This window comes from Aquarana catesbeiana, linkage group LG06, assembly GCF_042186555.1.
Source record: "Aquarana catesbeiana isolate 2022-GZ linkage group LG06, ASM4218655v1, whole genome shotgun sequence".
Taxonomy (NCBI): Eukaryota; Metazoa; Chordata; class Amphibia; order Anura; family Ranidae; genus Aquarana; species Aquarana catesbeiana.
The window spans coordinates 151,297,514-151,318,415 of record NC_133329.1 but is presented as its reverse complement, the minus strand read 5'-3'; the positions used below and the strand labels follow the sequence as shown (position 1 = coordinate 151,318,415).

The following is a 20,902-nucleotide window of genomic DNA, read 5'->3' as shown; positions in this document are numbered from 1 at the left end:
CTGCCCGAATTTGGGTGGCTCCTAAACTTGGATAAAAGCCATCTGGAACCAGACCAACGCCAACGCCTGGTATACTTCGGGGCCCAGTTCGACGCAGTGAAAAACACCATCTCTCTCCCACTGGACAAGATCCCAATCATCCGAGGGAGAAACTCACAGGCTCTAAGCTCCTCATGCCTAAAAGCCTCACAGTGCCTAAGAATCATCTGCACGATGGTCTCTACGACCCCAATGGTGAAATGGTCTCTATGGAGGTTATGCCCTTTTCAAACAAGGTTCCTTCAACAATGGAATTCAGGGGAAGTCAATCAGTCCATTCACATATCCTCAGTGATGAGGAACAGTCTCTTCTGGTGGTTCCAGAGCAGAAATCTGCTCACCTGTCACACCATTGCCCCTGTCTCATGGGTCACGGTCACGACCGATGCCAGTGGTGCCAGATGGGGAGCCCTTTGCAGGTCAGGGCTTGCTCAAGGCAAGTGGGATGCCCATCTTCGCAACCCGGGCCCAAACATCCTGGAACTACAGGCAGCCTGGTGTGCCCTCCAATCTTTCACTCATCTCATCAAAGGGGAGTCGGTTTTACTGAAAATGGACAACACCACAGCAGACTCCTATGTGAAGAGGCAAGGAGGCACCCAGCGTGCCACCCTGCTCCAAGAAGTCAAGCCCATCATGTCCTGGGCACAGAAAAATCTTGCCAACATTTCAGCGTTTTTTGTCCCAGGAGTTCAGAACGTCCAAGTGGACTTCTTGTCTCGCAAACAGTTGGACAACGAGTGGTCTCTTCATGTGCAGACGTTCGAATGGATTCTGTCTTTGGGAATCAATCCCAAAGTGGACCTATTTGCATCCCCCTGCAACTTCAAGATCAAGAAGTATTACACTCGGGACCGTTGCAGCCAGGCCTTCGGAGTGGATGCTCTTTCGGATCAGTGGAACTTCAACAGGGCATACGCCTTTCCCCCGCACCCGGTCATCTTCAAGTTTCTTCAGAGACTCCAAACAAAAGCGGTCGAAGTGGTGGGGATAGCACCTTACTGGCCGAACAGGCCATGGTTTCCCCTCCTGATCCAGCTCAGCTTCCGGGACCCTCTCTCTCGGGGGGCAGTCCTGCACCCTTGTGCGGTGATATTGAGACTGATGGTCTGGACATTGCATCAGCATAGACCGACTTTAATTTTGGTGATAAATTGTTTTGAAAAATGTTATAGTAGTCATTTGGCAACCCATCAGGGCCTGGTTATTTGCCCGATGGTAGGGTTCTAATCGCTTTCTTGATTTCAGATTCCGTTATAGGTGCATTAAGCGAAGTAAGTTGTGCTTGCAAGAGGGAGGGGAGGTTAATTTTTGTTAAGAAAGCTTGTATACTTTCATCAGTTGGTTGTGGAGTATTGGGGTCTTTCTCCAGATTGTACAATTAAGAGTAATATTCAGCAAGAGTTTGCAATTTCTCTGGGGTTAAATATTTTTTTGTTCTCTGATAGGATGGGATTTATTTGGTTCTGCATATCTTGAGTTTTTGGGCAAGAAATTTACCAGTGCGATTTTTGGAGGAGTAGTGGGATAATTTGAGTGATTGGATATGTTTATCATATTACTCAATGAGCAGGAGCCTGAGATCAGAGCGATGTTGGGAGAGTTTCTGTGCTAAATGTGCATTAGCACTGTTTTTGTTTAGGGACTCTAGAGTTTTAATTTCACTGAGGAGTTGGTCCAGTTTCTGCAGCCTCTGCCTCTTCTCCCGTGAACAGATTTGCAAGATAATTCCTTTAATAAAGGCCTTATGCGCACACCACAGCATCACAGGGTCAGATACAGAATGGGTGTTCATCGAAAAAAATTCAGTTAGGTTTTTTACAATGCTGGCAGCATGTGAAGGCATTTGAAATATAAGAGAGTAGGCACGCCATATATATGCAGGACTTGGAGTGTGCCCCTCCACCACAGGTGCATGATCGGACCACGTGATGTTGTGTATGGTGGAGGAGGACACTGCTTGCAACATCATCTTATCTACAAGGATCAAATCAATTCTAGAATATGAATTGTGCCTGGAAGAGTGAAAGGTGTACTCTCGTTCGTTCGAGTGGTGGCACCTCCAGGCATCGTAGAAGTCTTCCGAGTGTAGTAAAGGTTGTAGCATAGGTAAAAGGACATTTGGCATTAGAGGTGGTGTCTATCGTATAATACGCCATTATATTGTAGTATCCACACATTACTAGGGATCCTTTTTGGATGGTAGCAATTCTGCGGAACATTCTTTTCAGGAAGCGGATTTGATGGGAGTTGGGTGCATACAAGTTTACAATAGTGTAGGGTTTATTGTTAAGTTCTCCAACAAGGATTAGGTATTGTCCTGCTGGGTCAATGTGGGTTTCTTGCAGGGTAAAGGCCACAGAGTCCTTGATGGCAATGAGAACTCCCTTTTGTTTCATAGGGGCGGAGGCCAGAAAGGTGTGAGGGAATTTTTTGTGTTAGAAGTGGGGAGTATTGCAGGCTAAGAAATGGGTCTCCTGGATGCAGAGAACATCGGCCTGGAGTTTGAGCTCCTCTCTCCAAACCGAGGTACTCTTGGCCGGGTGGTTAAGGCAGTTTACATTGAAGGATACTATTTTAATATCCATTTGCATAGGGTAAGTGAAGGTGCCGACAGTACGTTATATGTGTTTCAATGGGTCCTCTTGCAGTGGGTTCCAGGTAGTAGGCAGAAGAGAGTAGAGTTTTCAATTCCAGTTCAGTGGTATTGAGGCTTTTCTCGTGCAGGTTAGTGATGGTCTGGTTCTTGAGAGGGAGAGGCTAGAATCTCTCAGGTGCACTTCAAGAGTGATTTCCAGCCTTATGAGCTTGAGAAAGGTGAGCACCAGTAAGGTTTATGGGAGAATATGGGCTAAGTTCGTGCATTCTCATCCTCCATGGGCAGATCATTCAGAGATCCAGGAGGTCAGGATAGCCTGAGTTTCCTCGAATCCTAGATCTGTCTCTATCCATCAGCTCCATAAGGGTCCAAGTCTCGGCCTTCTCTGGAACATCAAGGGGCCGTTTATCCTCTAATCCCGTAGTTCTTCCGTGGGGCAGAAAGACCGAGATTCCCCAAATGGGATCTTCCCCTTGTTCTTAAATCACTGTCTGTCTCCAGTACCTTAGGATCTGCTCCTCTTTCTGTCAAGGACCTTTCTGCAAAAGTTGCCATCACTTCGGCCAAAAGGGTTTCTGAGATCGGGTCCTTGAGTCATGTAGAACCATTTCTGACTTTTTCCCCCGAACCAGGTGGTCCTCATCCCTATGCTCGGCTCAAACCCAGAAGTCTCCTCAGTGTTCCATGAAAATCGGGAAATTGTCCTACCTACATTTAGGGCCCAAGGGTCCACTGAAGCACATCCTCTGGATGTAGGTGAATTACTGAAGGAATACCTGCAAGCTACTTCCTCCTTTAGACGCTCCGACTACCTGTTTGTCTTGCACTCTGGCGGCGACAGCACATTCCACCAGGGGTATTGCGGCTTTGTGGGCAGTAGCCTGGCATGTGGCTCCAGATGTCACCAGCCTCATGGGCCTCCATTAATACCTTTATGTCACATTACTGTATAGAGTCTGCGTCTCTATCTTCTGTGAACTTTGGTTTAAGAGCCCTGTCAGTTGACGGATTGAATTACATTTCTTTCTTTGATCAGCATACCCACCTGTGTGGACTGGCTAGTTATTTCCCACACATAGGCTGCCATGGAGTCTGTCAGGAAAACTGAAAATGTATTATCAAATACTAACCGTAAATTTTCCTTTCCTGATGGACTCCATGGCAGACAGAGGTCCCATCTATTGGTCAAGAGTTGGCCATTTAAGGAACGCAGTCTCTAGCGGTAAGCTCAAATTTATGGGAGTGGGGTCCTATAGCATTGGATAGGAGGTGGGGTTAACCCACATGTAGGCTGCTATGGAGTCCATCAGGAAAGGAAAATTACGGTATGTATTTGATAATAAATTTTCCGTTTTCTCTATGGTTTGTATCACATAATATTTCCTTAGAAGAATATGTAGATGCTTAGGGCTTGTTTGAGTTTCAAGCTTTTTTTCACCTGCCATACTTATTTTTATACCTGGGAGACAGCTTTGACTTTTTCTGGACGTTTGATGCATCCTTTGAAGCTGAATTCACTAGTTAAGGAAACTGACAGACATCTTGATACTACAAAAGAATGAACACCTAGAGGACACTGTATGTGTCAGAATTATTACTGTGAACACAGGAAATGTTTTAAATGCAGGGAACTAGTCAACACTTCCTCTAATAAATAACACTAGGTTTGAATTCAAATTTTTTAGAATGTGTTAATGTTAGAAACGTAACTAGACTCACATAATTTTCTGTTTACATTTGGAACAAATAACACTAGATTTGAATTATAATCTTTTAGAATGTGTTAATGTTAGAAATGTTAACTAGACACACATCATTTTCTGTTTACATTTGGAACAAATTACATGGGGTTGAACAGATCACCCTTTGATAACGCACCATCCCAGAATTGATAAGATCAGTATGAAGGAATTGACAGTTTGATATGGATACCAATTAAACTACTTGGTTGGTTGGCGTGAACCTGATTACAACACACAAACACATGACACATCATACACTCTCTATACATCTATCAAAATGATAAGGTAAGGTTTGACAACTATGAATTGTCATATATTGACTGTTTAATAACATTCTAAACAGTTCTGATGTGCAAGTTAACCATAGCAACTAGATTTCAACTTTCTTTAAAACTCAAGCCAAAGTATATCATTGATTATTGAGTAGAGTGTGGAAAATTAGAGCTTTTGTTTGTTTTTTAGTAGTGTCTGTGACCCCCATAAGGCAGATTTTTGCTTGCTTCATTTCCCAGTGACACCAGGAAAAGACATGAGTGGAACAGATTTCATCAGGACAGAATGATACAGACAAACATAAAACTGACAGGTGTTGTAGCTGGTTAGTTACAATTAACTGGACCACTTCTGTAATGTTGAAGATGTAGCTTCTTCAAGCTACTTCTTCTGTTCTAGTGCACGTTAGGTTGATACTCCAGCTGTGATAGAACTGTTAAAACAGATATATATGTGGAAGCCAAATGGTGTCAAAGGCCTCCACACCTCTTTGTCAAGCCGCTTGTGAACCAGTTGCCCCCTCTGGCTAAGATGTACAGTCCACTGTTTTTGACATGATTTTCCTTTCTTTAAAGTGTTTGTTACCTCATATTCCTGATATGTGCCTGGTGTACCATGAACTTGTATGAGAAAGTATGCTCTTCCCTTTGTATTGCTTCCTTTGTGTGAAATTCCTGGTGTTTCTGTCAGTCCCTCTGCTTTCTCATTAAAAACTGACCACACCGTGGTCAGTTCTCTAGCTATGCTGGGAACTCAGTGTGCTCTCCTCCAATGATCAGATCTGCCCTGTCATGCCCCCAATGCACAGCCTTTCACTGGAAAGCTCAGTGTACTGCTGCTGCTTCTCCCCCAGCTCTTATGCAGCTGAGAACAGAGGGAAGGTACACACTGATAAAAAAAAGGGAAACATAGTATCTATAATGTTTTTTTTTGTTTATATCAATACAAAAATGTTTTGACTTTCTTTTCTATTTTAAACTCAATGGGTTGTATTACAAGGTGATCATTTACAATCTTTTTAAGGTATAGAAAACTGCTAGGTCTTGACCTTTTGAATTTGGCATTCTATATTGGGCCTTTAGTTCCTTGAAATTTTGTTTTGTCTCCCCAATATACAGGTCTATGCATACTGCACTGCATATATTAAAGTGGATGTAAACCCTCACATATACCCAGTGAAGTGAACAGCCTTGGATGTTACACAGAGATAAAAACAAATCTCCCTACATAAGTTTTACTTGTATATCTGTTGTCTTCAGCTTTATATACTGTTTAGAAAGTGCACATTGTGTTAGGAGATATTCTCTTCCTGGTTAACGCTGCAGTGAAGCCTGGGCATACAGCCAAGACAGCTGATTGTAGGAAAGGCACACACCCCCTCTCCTCATAGGTAGAAACTTTCAGCTCTGTAGTGTTTGTTGAATAGTTGAGCTCTGTACTAATCTATTTATAGCATCCTCCCCAACACAAAACTCTGGCTGCTTTTATTATATGTGACGGAGAACATGTCAGGAGTTATCAGGCTGATAGTAGAAGAACAGAGCAGGAGACAGCTACGGGACATATTGCTTTGAAGAAAGATAACAAAACACTGCAGATACAAATTTCATGAATCAGGTTTACATCCTTTTTAAGTTACTTTTCTTGTGTTTGGGTATTGGGTCGTCTGTGCAAGCTTTTCTCTGACAGTATTGCTGGGCTTGAATGACACATTAGGGGAGATTCACTAAAACCGGTGCAGCTGTGCATAGTAACCAATCAACTTCTAGGTTGTATTGTCAGAGCTTAATTGAAAAAGCTGAAGTTAGAAGCTGATTGGTTACTCTGCACAGCTGCTGCAGATTCTGTGTACACCAGTTTTAGTATATCTCGCCCACAGATTTGATGTTTGTTAAAGACTCTTGCAATTTTTTTTCTGACATTCCAGCTACATGGGATGATGGGGCATTGGATGTATTCTGCTTCTGTTCTCTGGTCCTATGTTTTTTGATGGACTTTGTGGATGTTTTAATGAGGGTAGTCAAAAACTTTGACAGCACTCCTGAGAACTCTGTGCTATTTATCTTTAGACTCTGTTTGTTGTTACCATCTCATCCTGATTTTGCAGCTTTCTAACACCAGTTAGTGTTCCAATGGGTCGTGGAAGTCAAAAAGCAGATACTGGTCTGTGTGGGTGCATGTAACATACAGTTTAAAAGAGTAATTTGTCACCTCTTCCCATGTAAACTTGATGTATTTTGCCACTTTGTTTATTTGCTCACTAAAAGCATGTATTTCTGATGTTCTAATGTTGACACATGTTGTCCACCTACCTGAACCAATGACTTTCCCCCTGAAAGAGTTAAAGACTCTTTACTCCTCCTTCTCCATATACAGTATAGGTTATCTACAAAGGGAGATACAGGTGATCCCATAACACAGCCATGTTTCTATCTATAGAAGTTATCCTTAGTGAAGTTACATAACATGTTCAATATTACAGAATATGTCCTTTGAATGGGACAAAATACCACTAGCTGCTGCTATACCATGACCAGGATAAACGAATAACTTCACTCACAGGTGTTCTAACCTTTCTCCAAGCTACCGCTAAAATGTGGTTTTGTTGCTGTATCTGTCCCCATTGATTTTTTTAATCACTTTCTGTTCCTGTAGTTCACTGCCACTAGGACAGAAAGATCTAGCACACTAGGATTATGTATGTTGTTAAAGTGTAAGCCCAACAAAAACCTAGTTGTGTGTAAACTCTGGAAGGCTGCAGATTGGCTACAAATAAAAAATCTTCCTATGGGAAGCCTCCCTCTGGACTTCAACGGCAAGCTCCTGAGCTGCACTACAACCATAACATTTTTTGGGCTTTGTGTTTAATGTACACTTTATTCTCTTTTTCTTTAACTTGTGGGGGTGGGACGTGTGGTAGATACTATCATTTTTTCAACAGCAGTGGTGAGGTTTACAGCAGGGAGCATGCCTACCAAAACAGATCTCAGATATCTCCCAGAGGATATAGCCACTGATACTTTTGCAACCATCCTACAGCCAGACATTGCAGAACACTTATTGATTTAGGTAACAAGTGTTAGTACACAAGCCAAGAAAGATTTGATCCTTCTAATGTTTACTTTTACTTGGTTATCTACAGCAGCTCAAACTCTCAGTAAAGTATGAATGAATAATTGTTTTTACATTAGTGTATGATGCATCTGGTTTTCCTATTTAAGCTATTCTTTCCCCTGATATTAGTTTTTAAAGATTCCCTTTTGCTTTCACAGGACAATACATGGAGGAAATAATCTTTCAAAACAATTTTTTTTCTTTAACAGGAGATTTTAATAAAACTCATAACACATTGTTATGTAAGTGAAGATGTCTTTAAGATTTGCAGCAGCTTGCCGCAGATATTTTGGTTTCTTTCATGAAAACCATCTTGTGGCAGATAAGCCAGAAATGTATTTGAATAGATTTTCACTTTTCTAACTGATGATGCAATGAAGTTGTCTGAGAACTCAATACTAAAAAAAACAGCCTCTTCAATGCAGTCTATAAAGTGAACAAACATTGTATCCATAGTATTTCTCCCCCCCCCCCCCCCCCCAAGACTCCATTCACACAGGGGCAACTTTGGATCCGACTTCAAGTCGCCCCAAGTCGCGCTACATGAAAAAATCAATGTAAGTGAATGGATCCGTCTAAATGCACACTACTGCAGTCGCTCCGACTTCAGAAAAGGTTCCTGTACTACTTCAGTCCGACTTCTAGGTGACTTGTACCCATTGATTTCAATGGAAGTCGCCTCCAAGTCGGAAAAGAAAAGAATTTATCCAGGAAGAGTGACCGCGATATGCCAGCGTCGAGCTGGCTCGCTCATCGGGAAAGGAAAAATTTGTTTTTTCCTTTCCCAATGAGCGACAAGCAATACTGACATGTGTTTGGTATGAATCATGAGGGTGAACTCATGAACGCCAAATTTTAAATAAAAAACCGGCATGGGTTGCCCTCCAAGAGCATACCAGGCCCTAAGGTCTGGTATGGATTTTAAGGGGAACCCCCCTATGCCGAAAAAACGGCGTGGGGGTCCCCCCAAAATGGGGGTGGGGACGAGCGAGCACCTGCCCCCTCCTCAACTGTACCAGGCCGTGCCACGGAACGTCCCACACTCCGCTTGAGTGCTTCCGTCATATCCCACTTCCTCCCAGTCTGTATACAGATATCCCAACCTCTCTGAGCACAAAACAAGGCGACACTTGCTTGTTGCTAACATGAACTCACTTTTTTTTCTTTTTTTTTTTTTACATCAGAACTAACTCTTTATTTGAGATCTCACACACATTTATACAGCAGGCTGACTCAAAGCTAACCTAATTAACATGAGCTAATTTACTAAAACATTTACCCAGACCAGATGACAGACTTGTGGGCACCTAGCTTCACACAGTAGTATAAACACAATAGCTGGAGCTAATTACAATTAACAATACAAACAACAATCTCCCCCCTCCTCAGCCTAGTCATCAACAGTTCGTCTCCTAGCCAGTGCTGGTGGCTAATGTGATCAGCTCACTCAATTAACATAAACACAGGTAGTTGGAGTTGATGACACCAACATCTCCTCACAGGATGTGTCCCAACAGTATAATTCAGTCTTATCATTCTAATATGGCATATAAAGGGTTCCCAGAGTCTGTATGTTTTGGGGGGACATGGAGCTGAATCCAAAGTAACACCAACCCCAGGGTCCCCAGGCATACAGCTCACAGAGAGCACCATTCTCCCAAATGCTAGGGCCCATAATCGGTGGGCAAGAGGCTTGCATTCAGTCCTCTCCAATAGCCTCTGTCCCTGGTGAGTCTGTCACAGGCCGCATGTCCTCAACATGGGGGAGTGGGTGCTTTGGGGAAGGGGGGCACCCTGCGGCCCCCCCACCCCAAAGCACCTTGTCCCCATGGCCTCTTCCTGACAACCCTGGCTGTTGGTTGTCGGGGTCTGCGGGCAGAGGGGCTTATTGGAATCCTTTAATCCTTTAATAAGGGGGCCCCCAGATCCTGACCCCCCACCCAATGTGAATGAGTATGGGGTACATCATACCCCTACCCATTCACCTGGTGGAAAAAAAAAGTATCAATAAAAAAAACACACTACACAGGTTTTTAAAGTAATTTATTAGGCAGCTCTGGGGGTCTTCTTCCGACTTCGGGGGTCTCGTCCGACTTCTCCGCTCTCTCCGGCCTCTTCTCCCGCTCTCCGGTACTTCTGCCGGGCTCCTCTGCTATCTCCTGCTCTTTTGCCGCTGTTTTGCTAGTGGTGGCCCGGTCTTCTCCGTCGTCTTCTTCCCTCTTCTCTTCTTCCGATGTTGACACGACGCTCTCTCCCGCTGTAATGCAGTGTACGCGGTGAGCAACGACTTATATAAGCATGGGGCGTGGTCACCGGGTGATGTCACCCAGTGACCCCGCCCCTTATGACACCACAGTCATTATGGGACTGTGACGTCATAAGGGGCGGGGTCACCGGGCGACATCACCCGGTGACCACGCCCCGTGCCTATATAAGTCGTTGCACACCGCGTACACGGCATTACAGCGGGAGAGAGCGTCGTGTCAACATCGGAAGAAGAGAAGAGGGAAGAAGACGACGGAGAAAACCGGGCCACTGCTAGCAAAAGAGTGGCAGAAGATAGCGGAGGAGCCCGGCAGAAGAACCGGAGAGCGGGAGAAGAACCGGACACAGGGAGAAGAGGCCGGAGAGTGAGGAGAAGTAGGAAGAGACCCCCGAAGTTGGAAGAAGAAGAAGAAGAGCTGCCTAATCAATTACTTTAAAAACCTGTGTAGTGTGTTTTTTTATTGACACTTTTTTCCCCCAGGTGAATTCACATAGGTTGGGGGGGCCGGGATCTAGGGGCCCCCTTATTAAAGGGGTCTCCCGGATTACGATAAGCCCCACGCCCACAGACCCCGACAACCAACGGCCAGGGTTGTCAGGAAGAGGCCCTTGTCCTCATCAACATGGGGACAAGGTGCTTTGGGGTGGGGGGGCCGCAGGGCGCTCGCTTGTTCCCAACCCCTTTCCTGACTGGTTGGGCTGCGTACTCGGATAAGGGTCTGGTATGGATTTTGAGGGGACCCCCACGCTGTTTTTTCGGCATAGGGGGTTCCCCTTAACATCCATACCAGACCTAAGAGCCTGGTATGTTCAGTTCCCTGCCCTGGAGGTGACTTCAAGTCATGTTGTAAGTCACGCTAAAGTTGACCCAAGTCGTGCTGTGATTCATACTCAAGTCGTGTCTAAGTTGCCTCCCAAAGTCACACTGGAAGTTGTGTTACCCCTGTGTGAATGGGCTCTAACTCTCACCCCCTCTCTGAACACCCCCCCATCCCCTACCAGCCTCCTCTTGCCCCTCTTTTTCCCTCTCCCTATCTAGCTGCTGTTTGAGAAGGTGTTCTTCTTTAGGGTGCATTCACACTTGCAAATGCACCCGCAGTCTGATTACATGTGAGATCCCCATCGGAAGTTCCCTGAATTAGCTGTGAGAGGCAGCCCCATTCCAAAAGCAATGGAAGGCAGCCGGTTCTCGCAGCTAATACCTGCCTGCGTCCAGGGCCAATCACTTGTATGTGATTGCTGCATGAGAGATTACATGCAAGTGAGCGAGATTAGCTGTGAGAGTTGACACCCTCCCATTGCTTTCAATGGGGCTGTCTCTCGCAGGTAATTGCGGGAACCCCTACTGGGGTTCTCACATGTATTTGTACTACGATGCTTTCGCAAGTGTGAATGAACCCTTAAGGTAGGCTTAGAAAAAGTGATAGATTTTTTGTGCAGAAAAGCTTATGTAATGTAAGAGTTTATTTTTTTAAATCATGATCCTTTTTACTTATGTTTATGTGTCTATATGAGATTTTCCCATGTAGCAGAGTAATTAGGAGTATTTTGGCTTTGGCATGTGTGTACATTGTTGGCCTGTGTTACCTACTCCTAAACACTGTGCATTACTTACTCCTGACCCCTGCATACCGTGTGTTACTTACTCCTGATCTCTGTGCGTTACTTACTCCTGTACCCTGCACACTGTGCCTTACTTACTCCTGCACAGTGTAGGCTCAGGTTATATTTAATCATACTCTTATGTCCTTCCACTGTTAGCAAAATTTTGACCATACCCACTGTGTGTGGCATCCTCACCCTTCTCCGGGTGCCAAGGTGCATGAATAACCAATTGCCGACCAGCCACCGTCATTATACTGTGGCAAGTCGGCACGATCCCATGAACCACCGTAGCTATACGTCGGTCCCTTTAAAGGGGATAGCAGGCACGTGCGTGCGCGCTGCCGGATGTGCCGATGCTCGTGGCCGGCGGTCACGAGCGATCACGGGCACGAGAGGAAAAACAGGGACGTGTGTGTGTAAACACAAACATCCCTGTTCTGTGAGGAGAGGACAGAGAGATTGTGAGTTGCTACAAGCTGGGAACCACGATCTCTTATCTCCTATAGTCAGTCCCATCCCCCATGGTTAGAACACACACATAGGGAACACAGTTAACCCCTTGATTGCCCCCTAGTGTTAACCCCTTCCCTGCCAGTGACATTTATACAGTAATCAGTGCATTTTCATAGCACTGATGGCTGTACAAATGTCAGTCGTCCCAAAAATGTGTCAAAAGTGTCCGATGTGTCCGCCATAATGTCGCAGCCTCGATAAAAGTCGCTGATCGCTGCCATTACTAGTAAAAAAAAATTAATAATAAAAATGCCATAAATCTATCTCCTATTTTGTAGACGCTATAACTTTTGTGCAAACCAATCAATATATGCTTTTTGCGATTTTTATTACCAAAAATATGAAGAGTACATAACGGCCAAACTGAAGAAAAAATTTGCTTTTTTAAGAAAAATTGGGGCTATTTATTACAGCAAAAAGTACAAAATATTGTGTTTTTTTTTTCAAAATTGAGGCTCTTTTTTTGTTTACAGCGCAAAAAATTAAAACCGCAGAGATGATCAAATACCCTCAAAAGAAAGCTCTATTTGTGTGAAAAAAAGGATGTCAATTTTGTTTGGGTACAGCGTCGCACGAAAGCGCAATTGTCAGTTAAAGAGACGCAGTGCTGCATCGCAAAAAATGGCCTGGCAGGCAATTCTTCCGGGGCTGAAGTGGTTAAAAGTGTTGAATGCTGATGAGTCTTATGGAGGCTTTGGCGCTAGAACGGAGGGAAGGTGAGAGGTGTGTATACTACCTTTTCTCCTACAAGGACCTGCCATTGGAAATAATTGAGATCTGACAGGGTTTCTTTACCTTGCTCCATTATACCTTTGCACTCTGCAAACTATGCATAAACACAGGGTTACTTAATTCCCACAACTGCACAATTCATGCAGTAACCCTTTTTCATTGTGAACCAATAATACATTGTGATAAAATGGTGTAACCTTAAGCCACATTGATAAAGTAATGTATTACTATTAATACAAGGATACAGTTTAAGGCTTTATGCCTAGGAGATGTTCTAGCTGTTCCTGGTCTCGGAGAGGGCATCTTCTTGTATATTTCTCCAAGCTTTAGGTCACGTGCCGTGGGTGAGTAGTTATTTGCTATGGAGTTGCTGGGGTTGCGGTGAAAACGCTGCTCTTTGAAAGGGGCTGCCAAAGTCCAAGACTGGCTTTGCATTAGTGGAGGGTAGTTACTGTGTTTGAGGATCGTCTGCAAAAGATTATATAACAAGTTAAAAACGCTTTCTTTAAGTTTATGTAATGATCTTGGATGTCATTACAAATGTTACCCACACTGAAATGATCAGCTTGATATACACAATAAACATCTACATATACCAAGAATATAAAAGGCAGGCTGATCTTTTGATACAAAGCATACTACACTAATTTGAAAGGAAGGATTTAATCAGTTTTGCACGTTAAACAATTTTTACTTAAATAATAACGTATCAAACAAAGAAAAATGAAATAGAATATATAAGCTTTTAATATTATATTATAGTTTTAATATGATATTCTATTCTTTACAAGTTGTGAGGTTTCCCCAATGTAAGAAAAGGCCACAGGAAAACGCTTAATAGACAAAGCAGGCATTATAGGAAAATGTGCAAACATTTTGGTAGCACAGTACTCACATATCTATATACAGTGGGGACGGAAAGTATTCAGACCCCCTTAAATTTTTCACTCTTTGTTATATTGCAGCCATTTGCTTAAATCATTTAAGTTCATTTTTTTCCTCATTAATGTACACACAGCACCCCATATTGACAGAAAAACACAGAATTGTTGACGTTTTTGCAGATTTCTTAAAAAAGAAAAACTGAAATATTATATGGTCCTAAGTATTCAGACCCTTTGCTGTGACACTCATATATTTAACTCAGGTGCTGTCCATTTCTTCTGATCATCCTTGAGATGGTTCTACACCTTCATTTGAGTCCAGCCGTGTTTGATTATACTGATTGGACTTGATTAGGAAAGCCACACACCTGTCTATATAAGACCTTACAGCTCACAGTGTATGTCAGAGCAAATGAGAATCATGAGGTTCAAAAGGAACTGCCTGAAGAGCTCAGAGACAGAATTGTGGCAAGGCACAGATCTGGCCAAGGTTACAAAAAAATTTCTGCTGCACTCAAGGTTCCTAAGAGCATAGTGGCCTCCATAATCCTTAAATGGAAGACGTTTGGGACGACCAGAACCCTTCCTAGAGCTGGCCGTCCAGCCAAACTGAGCTATCGGGGGAGAAGAGCCTTGGTGAGAGAGGTAAAAAAGAACCCAAAGATCACTGTGGCTGAGCTCCAGAGATGCAGTTGGGAGATGGGAGAAAGTTGTAGAAAGTCAACCATCACTGCAGCCCTCCACCAGTCGGGGCTTTATGGCAGAGTGGACCGACGGAAGCCTCTCCTCAGTGCAAGACACATGAAAGCCCACATCGAGTTTGCTAAAAAAACACCTAAAGGACTCCAAGATGGTGAGAAATAAGATTCTTTGGTCTTATGAGACCAAGATAAAACTTTTTGGCTTTAATTCTAAGCAGTATGTGTGGAGAAAACCCAGGCACTGCTCATCACCTGTCCAATACAGTCCCAACAGTGAAGCATGGTGGTGGCAGCATCATGCTGTGGGGCTGTTTTTCAGCTGCAGGAACAGGACGACTGGTTGCAATCAAGGGGAAGATGAACGCGGCCAAGTACAGGAATATTCTGGACGAAAACCTTCTCCAGAGTGCTCAGGCCCTCAGACTAGGCCGAAGGATTACCTTCCAACAAGACAATGACCCTAAGCACACAGCTAAAATAACGAAGGAGTGGCCTCACAACAACTCTGTGAATGTTCTTGAATGGCCCAGCCAGAGCCCTGACTTAAACCCAATTGAGCATCTCTGGAGAGACCTAAAAATGGCTGTCCACCAACATTTACCATCCAACCTGACAGAACTGGAGAGGATCTGCAAGAAGGAATGGCGAAGTGATCCCCAAATGCAGGTGTGAAAAACTTGTTGCATCTTTCCCAAAAAGACTCATGGCTATATTAGATCAAAAGGGTGCTTCTACTAAATACTGAGCAAAGGGTCTGAATACTTAGGACCATGTGATATTTCAGTTTTTCTTTTTTAATAAATCTGCAAAAATGTCAACAATTCTGTGTTTTTCTGTTAATATAGGGTGCTGTGTGTACATTAATGAGGGAAAAAAATGAACTTAAATGATTTTAGCAAATGGCTGCAATATAACAAAGAGTGAAAAATTTAAGGGGGTCTGAATACTTTCCGTCCCCACTGTATCATTCAAGCAGTCATTGCATATTGATGTGTAAAGAGGAGCAAAACTGTTAAAAGTGTAGCGAAAAAAGTAAGCAGATGGCTAGTTGCATGTATTGCTTGTAGGCTCACTACAGCTAATTTTTTTCCTATTATTGGCTTACAATACTTTGTTCTGCACTGCAGGGCTTTGCTTCCTCATGTCAGATGATTAATGATCTAATGACTGATAAGCAACTAGTCAAGAAGCAAAAGCATGGTTCAGAAAGCACAGATACACAGAACGAATGAAGCAGGGAGATGCCTGCTATGAAGCCTTCTCTCCAGCAAGGAAAACAGCAAGAAGCACAGTAGTGACATCACCAAGTCTCACTCCAAATATAGTGTGTAAGATATAGTGGTGATTAGGTAAAGTGGTGCATGCAGTTTTCCAGAAACGTGCCACTCCAGACTGTATTTTTAGTACATGGCAGCCCATTTTTATTTAAAGGTAACAAAAAAGTTCAAACAAACAGTAATCTTCCCTCGCAGGGGGGTTCCACCATCACTGTATAAACACAAACTTCAGCCTCCTGGCTTACTCACCATCAGCTTTGTGCTGTTCGGTCGCGGGCCACATCTGCCTGCTACAAACTTGCACACACATGCTGCCACCTACAGTCTTATGCCCCGTACACACGGTCGGATTTTCCGACGGAAAATGTGCGATCGGAGCATGTTGTCGGAAATTCCGACCGTGTGTGCTCCATCGGGCATTTTCCATCGGATTTTCCGACACACAAAGTTTGAGAGCAAGCTATAAAATTTTCCGACAACAAAATCCAATCATGTCAATTCCGACTGTGTGTGTACAATTCCAACGCACAAAGCGCCACGCATGCTCAGAAGAAATTCTGAGACGGAACAGCTCGGTCTGGTAAAATTAGCGTTCGCAATGGATACAGCACTTTCGTCACGCTGCAATGTAAAAAATGGTTTAATACAGCGCACTCTCTTCTTTATAATGTGAGAAGAATGAAGTAGTTTTGCTGCTCATATTCACACAGACTTCTCACAAACTTCTTTCTTTATTATTTATCAGGATTCCCTCAATATATTTTGATTTGTCACATCTGACCAAATTTCTTTTTTGTTGTTTTATTTATTTATTTTTTTTCAAGGCCGTTTTTTTTTTTGGGGGGGGGGTTTGTATTTTTTTCAAGGCTGATCTTTGTTTTATTTTATTTTTAGTTTTACTCCATAATATTTTTTTATGTGTTTTGTGTGTCAAGTTACCACAACACCATTATTATCTTGTATTATTTAATCTCAAGGAGATTGCTTGGTGTTGGTGTCCCTTGTTAATTTCACATTGTATTTTTGAAATGTACCTGAATCCACACAAACAAACTGTCCTTTTTTAAGGAAAACACACATAGGCGGGTATAATTGAAACAAAAAATCCTTTATTAAGGGCTCAGAACCAAACAAAGAGGGAGGCAACGCTGGAGAAACATCATAAATTGGCGAAGTCTTGGACCCCCAGGGCAGACATCAATTCTTTTACTGCACAATTGGTGGCCTGAGGAGTCCATATCTAAGGGAGTGCAGTTTGGTTCAGAAGTCCCAGAGATCATGAAAGCAGCAGATGACATCTATGTCCCCAAGCTGTGGTACTACAAGAGGCTGCATCTTTTGCCAGACTAGACTGGACCCAGGGTCATCACTCTCTGGTCTTCTTTCCATGCTTCCTTCCCAGCTGTGGCTCTGGTGTTGGAGATGTGGCAGGAGGAGGAGTAGGACCTGGAGGAGTAGGAGGAGTAGTAGGACCTGGGGGAGGAGGATGAGGAAGACTATGTGTGAGGTTACAAATGTGGGTAGCACATGTTATTTGGCCCCTCAACCCCTTATTGAGAGCTTCCAAAATTAAGGACTCACACAGGAGTCATTGGCCCTTCTCCATCTGCAGCATTTTGCAGGCAGTTATGCCAGCAAAGTCCTCCTCCACACTGTGGGGGCTTCTCAGGGCCTCTGTAGCCTTCCAAAAGAGGCCTATGGCAGCCTCCTCCAGGTTACTCCTCTTCTTGCCACTTTGTCTTTGAAGGTGTAGGGGAGGGACCTGGATATCAGGCAGCCTGCTTGGGCCGGCCACCTCCTGGCTGAGACTTCCCTGTGTATGAAAAAGGGACATGGTTGTAGTGTTTGCATCATCAATCACAATAATAAATTAGTACTCCAAACTAACATCTAGTTAACATCATTGATTGGACAACCATGAAGATTTAGAGGAATGCTATACCTGGCTCAAGCTGGGCTCCTCCACATGTTGCTGCCTGGAAGGCCCAGGTTGGGCTCCAGAAGCCTCAGCTGGGGTGGAAGGAAGCGTGGAAGGAAGATTGGTGAGTGCTGGCCTGGGTTCAGTCTGACCTGCCAGAAAATGCAGCCTGTCATAGTAGCCTGGAGACATAAATGTCATCTGCAGCTCCTGATCTCTGGGAATCCTGGACCTTCTTGGGCTCCCTTAGATAAGTGCTTCTCAGGCCACCAATTAGGATCTTCAAATAGGTGATGTCTGCCGTGGGGATCACCGTCTTCACAAATTCCAGCAATTGATCCAGCGCTGCCTTCCTCTTTGTTTGGTTCTTATATTCAGGGTGGTTTATCTCCCATAGACAGGGCAGCTCCCTGAACATATCAATGAAGATTGGCATAAAGTCCTTATCTTTCAAGATATCCATTTTCACTGCAAGACACAACACAAGACAAACCCTAATGTCAGCCTAAAGTCTTCTAAACTTGTGCAAATACAGGCCTCAGTCTAGAAGCAGTATAGGCCCAATGTTAAATCTTACCTTCGCAATCACGATCGGCGCCTCCGTTACTCCTTCCTCCGCTCACAGATCGTACGTACTATGCACGCGTGTTACGCCTTATAGACACTGCGCATGCGTGAAACTCCGCCCGCCCCTGACATTCTTTCTAGTCTAATCCCCGCCCTTCTCGTTCGTCGCAGTGGGGAAGAGCACATGGCGGAGTCAGAGCAGGTGTCTGATAATTACACCAACGAGGAGGAGGAAAGCTCAGAGGCAGAAACGTCCCGATTGGAAAAAGAAAAGAAAACAAGAACTCAGAAAAATAGTAAAAACGCACGTATGCGACTGGACAGCTGCATGCACCGAAGCAATGGTCAGACATAAGCCCAAAATCAAACTGAGGTATAGGGGGGGAGGTGCTGCGCTAACCAGACCTGTAAATCTCTGTCTGTGGTCAATTAATAAAATGACATAAAATCGAATAATAAATCGCATAAATAAGTGTTGACACTAAAAAACATTCAAGTCTTAATAATCAGCATCATGTGTATGTGAAAAAAAGTGCATAAAAAATCCTTTTCAATTGGTATATACTAAATGACAAAAAAATTGCATGTTAAATCGCATAAATAAGTGTTGACACTAAAAACATATAAATCTAGATAATCATGTGTTGGTGCACAAAGGGAGATAAACACTACTTCATGTGAATAATTCTAAATAAAAATACATAGAATAAATCAGAAATAACCATCAAAAACATATCCTTATAAATGGTGCAAAACGTACAAAGTGCCAGTGCTTAAAGGTGATCTAGATATCGCAAATAAAACACATCAATCCAACGCAATATGGATAATAAATAATATAAATAAATGTCCCAATAATAGTGATATAAAATATATTGTGCTGGCCTGCGAAACAAATGACCAATGACATGCCAGTAAGTGCAGCAAACTTAAAGTGTCAGTGTAAAAGTCATTGAAGGTGCAAAAGCAAGTTCTGGTGTATTCAATAAAACAACAGTGGGGTGTCTGGGATGCAATTCACTCAGTGTCCTGTTCGTGCATAAAACACTAATGTAAGCAGTGGCCCCTTACCTAGCGGTGCTAGGTCAACCGCATGAATTGTAGCTAAAACGCCAGGTCCTGAGCCTCAATCGCGTCCCTATATCCACGCTTGCCGGTGTTGGGTTATCCTAATGGCAGCTGATTACAAGTGGCTATGGTCCTATCAGGGGTCCTGGACCAGCGAGCGCGGATCCTAGCTCAGCCTCCACATCTCAGGTATGTATGTACAGGAATATGCAGGACAAAGGTACTTGATAGTGAAGTATGTATTAACCAGGTAATGCTTTATTAAAAATCTTTAAGTAGATGTACTCACATAAAAACAATGCAGACCAAACCTCTCTCCTACGAGCAGCGAACTCGTTCTGTGTCTAGCAATGTGAAACAGCCTATTCCGTCCCTACGCGTGACATCACCGATCACGTGACTTCTTCAGGGGATGAGCAAAATAGGCTTATTGTGGTCTTAAATAATCTCTCCCATAGTGATTAATGGGCGGCCATTTTATCGTAGCCACGCCGGCCATTACTAGGTCTCACATGGGCACGGCCATTTTGTAGTTTAGAAACGACTACCTGATCATAACAAAGCTAATAACTAGGTGTCTGATGGGCGCCGCCATTTTATAGGTTAGAGAAGACTTTATACTTATACCAAGGCAAATAGATACCGAATTGGCTGTATGTTTATGTAACGATATATTGCGTTGTTCATAAATATGGCTTAATGATATACAGAGGGGCTAATTGGCCAGAGACGGACGCATAGGTGGGCATATATTAAAAAAGAGAGAGAGATCCCGCTGTATTGGAAGCTAAAAAATGCCAAATGGTCGGAGGCTACCACTAAAAGTGCATACATGGAAATTTTAATTCGTAAAATATATTGAAAGGTAATAAAAAGGCTAAAATTAAATTATTTAATGAAATATGATTAAAATATATGCGAGGTTAAGGTGCAAATAGCTGGAATATCCAGTAAAATTAAAATTAAAATAGCCGCGGAGGGATGATGGAATGGGCTATTTCATATCATGTATACTCGTATAAATATCACATGGAATACCTACAATCTCAACTACAGTGCAATCATAAGGAAAGGGAGGGTAGGTAAACCGGGGGGGGGGGGGGGAGGGAAGAGGTGGTGGGGGGAGAGGGGAAAGGGAGAGGGGGGACGGGGAAGGGAGGGGGAAAAGGAGGGGGGAGACGTAAAGAGGTAATGGAAGGAGGGGGGGGGCGGGGGGGGTAGCGAATAAATCTATAATGATAAATCACAACATGTACTATTAATAACAATATCCAAGGACATAAGAAGAGAGAGAGGGAGGGCCAAAGCATATTCTTAAAATACTGGTGAGAGAAAAAAGAGAGCTGGTAATGTACACTCCTATTAAAAATCGCTTAAAAAGCAGTTCAAATCAAATTCGATATTCAAACTTCTGGGTGCAAAAGTATCTAGGGTGAAAATCCACTTAGATTCGAGCTGGCTGAGGGTCCTAACCTTATGTCCCCCCCGCCAGTGTCTGACATATGGTTCAATTCCCCAAAATTTTAATTGTGTGGGGTCTTTGTTGTGACACAGCAGGAAGTGTTTAGAAACACTATGTTTGTCATACCCATTCAAAATATTCTT

At 43.4% G+C, this 20,902-nt stretch overlaps 1 protein-coding gene across 2 annotated transcripts in view; it reads right to left on the bottom strand.

Annotated features, from left to right (window-relative positions):
- Positions 1-20,902, bottom strand: part of DNAH3 (dynein axonemal heavy chain 3) — an 827,768-nt gene that overhangs the window by 686,940 nt on the left and 119,926 nt on the right. For both annotated transcript variants that reach the window (XM_073591059.1, XM_073591058.1), the window contains exons 3-4: positions 13,128-13,350; positions 4,098-4,146 (exon numbers count right to left, since the gene is read on the bottom strand). In XM_073591059.1, coding sequence (XP_073447160.1) covers positions 4,098-4,146; positions 13,128-13,350 — 272 coding nt within the window. The remainder of the gene's footprint in view (positions 1-4,097; positions 4,147-13,127; positions 13,351-20,902) is intronic.